This window comes from Mastomys coucha, unplaced genomic scaffold (assembly GCF_008632895.1).
Source record: "Mastomys coucha isolate ucsf_1 unplaced genomic scaffold, UCSF_Mcou_1 pScaffold16, whole genome shotgun sequence".
Lineage (NCBI taxonomy): Eukaryota > Metazoa > Chordata > Mammalia > Rodentia > Muridae > Mastomys > Mastomys coucha.
This window is the reverse complement of record NW_022196898.1, coordinates 36,193,720-36,197,557: the sequence shown is the minus strand read 5'-3', so window position 1 is coordinate 36,197,557 and position 3,838 is coordinate 36,193,720. Positions and strand designations below refer to the sequence as shown.

At 42.0% G+C, this 3,838-nt stretch overlaps 1 protein-coding gene across 1 annotated transcript in view; it reads left to right on the top strand.

Moving 5' to 3' along the window:
- LOC116093083 (Fc receptor-like protein 2) overlaps window positions 1-2,489 on the top strand; it is a 23,097-nt gene extending 20,608 nt beyond the window's left edge. The window contains exons 8-9 of the mRNA XM_031374264.1: window positions 743-1,063; window positions 2,117-2,489. Coding sequence (XP_031230124.1) covers window positions 743-1,063; window positions 2,117-2,136 — 341 coding nt within the window. The 3' untranslated portion in view covers window positions 2,137-2,489. The remainder of the gene's footprint in view (window positions 1-742; window positions 1,064-2,116) is intronic.
- Window positions 2,490-3,838: the final 1,349 nt, after the last annotated feature.

The window sequence follows — 3,838 nt, the reverse complement described above, 5'->3', positions numbered from 1 at the left end:
GGAAATCCGCCTGCCTCCGCCTCCCAAGTGCTAGGATTAAAGGCGTGCGCCACCACCGCCCGGCTGCCTTCTGTGTTTTTAAGGTGTTTTTTGAGCTTATGGAAAATAAGTCCTGAGTCTCTGTGTTTCCCAATGTAAGGAGAAGCTTTTGTGGGGCTCACTTAATGGGGCCATTGGTGATGTGACCTGAAATGGTGGGAAGAATGAGTGTGCAGGAAGGCTAAACTAGGCTCTAAGATCCTTCCTTTGGCAACTCCTTATTTGCCTTAGCTTCCTTTCCTGTTCCCATGACAAAAGCCCAGCAAAGGCAGCTTAAGAGAGAGGTGTTTCTTTTGGCTAGCAGTCCAAGAGTCATGGCAGGGAAGACAAGGCAGCAGGTGCTTGAAGCGTCTGCCACATCACATCTACAATCATCAGAGCTATGAACACTTGTGCAGTCAACTTTCTCCTTTTAATGCAGTCAGGGATCCCAGCCTAGGGAATACTAGCACCCACGGTGGACAAGTCTTCCTGTTTTGATTAACCTAATCAAGAGTTCCCCGTAGGCATGGCCACCAATCAATCTAACCTAGATAATCTCTGATAGGTGGTGTCACCTAAAGACTTTTAGGTGATTCCAGATATTGTCCATCAACTGTTAACATCAACTGTAACCGTATCCCTGCTCTAAAGACCTGTGTACATGGGAGCTGCTTAAGAGTATGCATATTTCTTAATATACCTTTGCCTACTCTGTTTGCAGAGCCCCCACCCAAAGTGCGTTTGGTGAATGGTCCCCACCACTGTGAAGGACGAGTAGAGGTGGAACAGGAAGGTCGCTGGGGTACTGTATGTGATGATGGCTGGGACATGAAGGACGTGGCTGTGGTGTGCCGAGAGCTGGGCTGTGGAGCAGCCCAGCACACACCTGTAGCCATGCTGTATCCACCAGCAGTTGATGAAGCTCTGCCTGTGCTCATTCAGGTAGCACTGTGCAATGGCACAGAAAAGGCCCTGGCTGAATGTGACCAGATTGAGGCCTTTGACTGTGGACATGACGAGGATGCTGGAGCTGTGTGTGGAGGTGAGTGATGACAGAGCTGACATGGGGCTGAGCCCCTCTTTAGGTTGCATCTTCTCATTTCCTCCCTGTACCTATTCTACAGTAGGATGCACTTGAGGCAACACTGTTAGATCACATTAGATAAGCCCAGAGTTACAGAAAACTGTCTTGTGAGCTAGTGTTATTAGTCCTTATGGGCCATCTTAACAAACAAAACATAAGTATTCTTCTGGTTGTGTTGTTGGGGCAGGATGTCAAGAAAATCATTATGAAGCCATCAATGTATAAAGTTTGGGTGATTTTTTTAGTCAGGATGATGTTTGCACTAAGTGAAGTCTCTTTGGCTTGCCTGAGCTCTTTCATTTGTAACTCCATCAATCAGAACAAAGCCCTAGATTCTAATGGTAGTGTTGGGAAGGCATTGGTGGTCCCAAAAGTCAGGCCCAGGAATCAGGCCATGAAAGGCAGATTCCAGAGAGTCAAAGCAAAAGGAAGAACTCTGAGGACTGCTGCAAGTTTCCACATCTCCACAGAGCCTCTGACTAGAGAGAAAGCCAGGGACACTGTCTTCCCTAGCCTCAGCCCACTGAACGCAAGAATGACCTTTTGCAAAGAGAATTAGAACTACTAGGCCCATGCCCAAACGTTGCAAGACATTTGGAAGGTGGTAGGTAGATTGTTCAAAGTAGTGGAACTAGGGCTAGGCTCTGTAGAGCCCATGGGATCTCCAGAGCCTTTGAGTTTGGCTTCTCCCACATACCAGCCCCAGAAGTAACAAACTTCTCTGTGGCTGATTATCTTTGTCAAAGAAGTGTGGTGTCTAGACCTCACGAGTCAAGATAAAATCAGGACTGCACATATTCAGGACCTTTGATCAAAGTCCATGTGTAGGAAGATGCTCCCGGGGCTGGGTTGATTTGGGACGGTTTGCTGGGATGTGGCTTCTGTGGTTCAGGCTGGTTTTCTTCTTCACTCTGCTTTGCACATCTCCTTAGAAAAATCGGATGCGTGTGTCTGCACAGCCCTATGCTGGGTCTCTGCATCCTGACCTCTTCTCATTTCCTCTACATGCAGTCTTACCCGGCACTTTCTGAGGATCTAGAGACCAGAGACCATCAGAACTCCTACTTTCTGCACGGGGCCTCGCGGGCCTAAGAGTCTGTAGCTCCCAGTGCACTTCCAGACTTTCGCTGTGGCTTATCCTTCAACAGGACTCGAAACAATTCTGCTCTGAGATAATGTTCTAACAGCTCCGAAGAAAACCCAAGTCCCTTGTCCCCAGAGGCCAAGCTTGGAAAAATCATTTCCTTGTCCAGGTTCCCTGCCTTTCTAGCTCCTTCTAGCTACCTCCTTGGGCGGATGCAGAGGTGGTGCAAGTGAGGATCACATGCGCCTGGGCTTCCATCTGGTAGCATGTGGTCTAATAAAGCACATACAGCAAAAGAAACGCTGAGTGTGTATGTTCATTTCTTGACTTGGGAAGAAACTAGGTTTTTTGTTCGTTCGTTTGTTTGTTTGTTTTATAAAAGTCCTTTTAAACCATTTGCTTAAGTTATAGATGTAAAGCAAATTAGAAAAAAATGGTATATAGTAAAGAAAAGAAAAATTACCCCAAAGTCACACAGTCAGAAGTAACTGAAACTAACCAGATTATGAATAATGAATCTGTACAGATGGATAATTTAACAATTAAATTGATTGCTCTATAAACTGCACATTATTTTAGCATCTAAATTCAAACTTTTATTTGTTTGTTTGTGTGTTGTTTATTTATTTATTTATTTACTTACTGTGTAAGGCCCTGGACATCCTGGAACTCGCTCTGTAGGTCAGGCTGGCCCTGAACTCAGAGATCTATCTTTCTCTGCTTCCCATGTGCTGGCAATAAGGGCATGTGCCACCACACCAGGCTCAACAATTCAATTTTAAGGAATTTCTATAGAGAAATATACATGAACAGAACTTACACATATATGTAATGTGTACATGCCTTCTTGAAATTATTGTAGACATTTTAACACTGGTGTTTCTTATTCTAAAATTGTATTCCCTTTTCGTTGTGTTGGTTTTGTTGGTTTGTTGGTTTGTTGGTTTGTTTGTTCTCAGGATGGGCTGTCCCTGTAGCCTAGGATGACCCTCAGACTTGTGATATAGCCAAATATAACCTTGAACAGAATTTCAAGCCCCTCCTGCCTGCATTTCCGAGCGCTTGGGTTGCAGGTATGTGCTCCCTAGCCTGGTTTTGTAATGCTCTGTAACTTTAATTTTTCTTTTTCTTTTTTCCTTTTATTTTTTTATTTTATTCATTTATTTTTTGATATAAGTTTTATTGCATTATGATGAAAAAAGATATATGATTTCAATTTATCTAAATTTATTAACATTTTAAAATGTATTTTAAGTAAACAGAATAAATCACATTCTTGTTTCCCATTTGTACCCCAACTCCTCCCAGAGACCCCCTTCAATACCTACAATACCTCTTTTGTCATATTCTTTGAAATTTATAAAATATTATAATATTATAATAAAAATGAGTATTATAAAAGTTGTTTGATATAAAAACACTCAATTTAACAGTCTTATGTAGACGCTTGTCTACAGCAATACTGAAAATACATACATTTTTCTCAATATAAATTTTAAATAATTCCAAACATATTAACTGTATATTTTAAAATAAAACATCACTACTAATATTTTTTAAATGAACATAAATATATAAAGCCTTTTTGTTTGCTTGTTTTGTATTTAGTAGAGCTTAAAATCTTGGCTCTTACTGTGGTACAAGCCCAA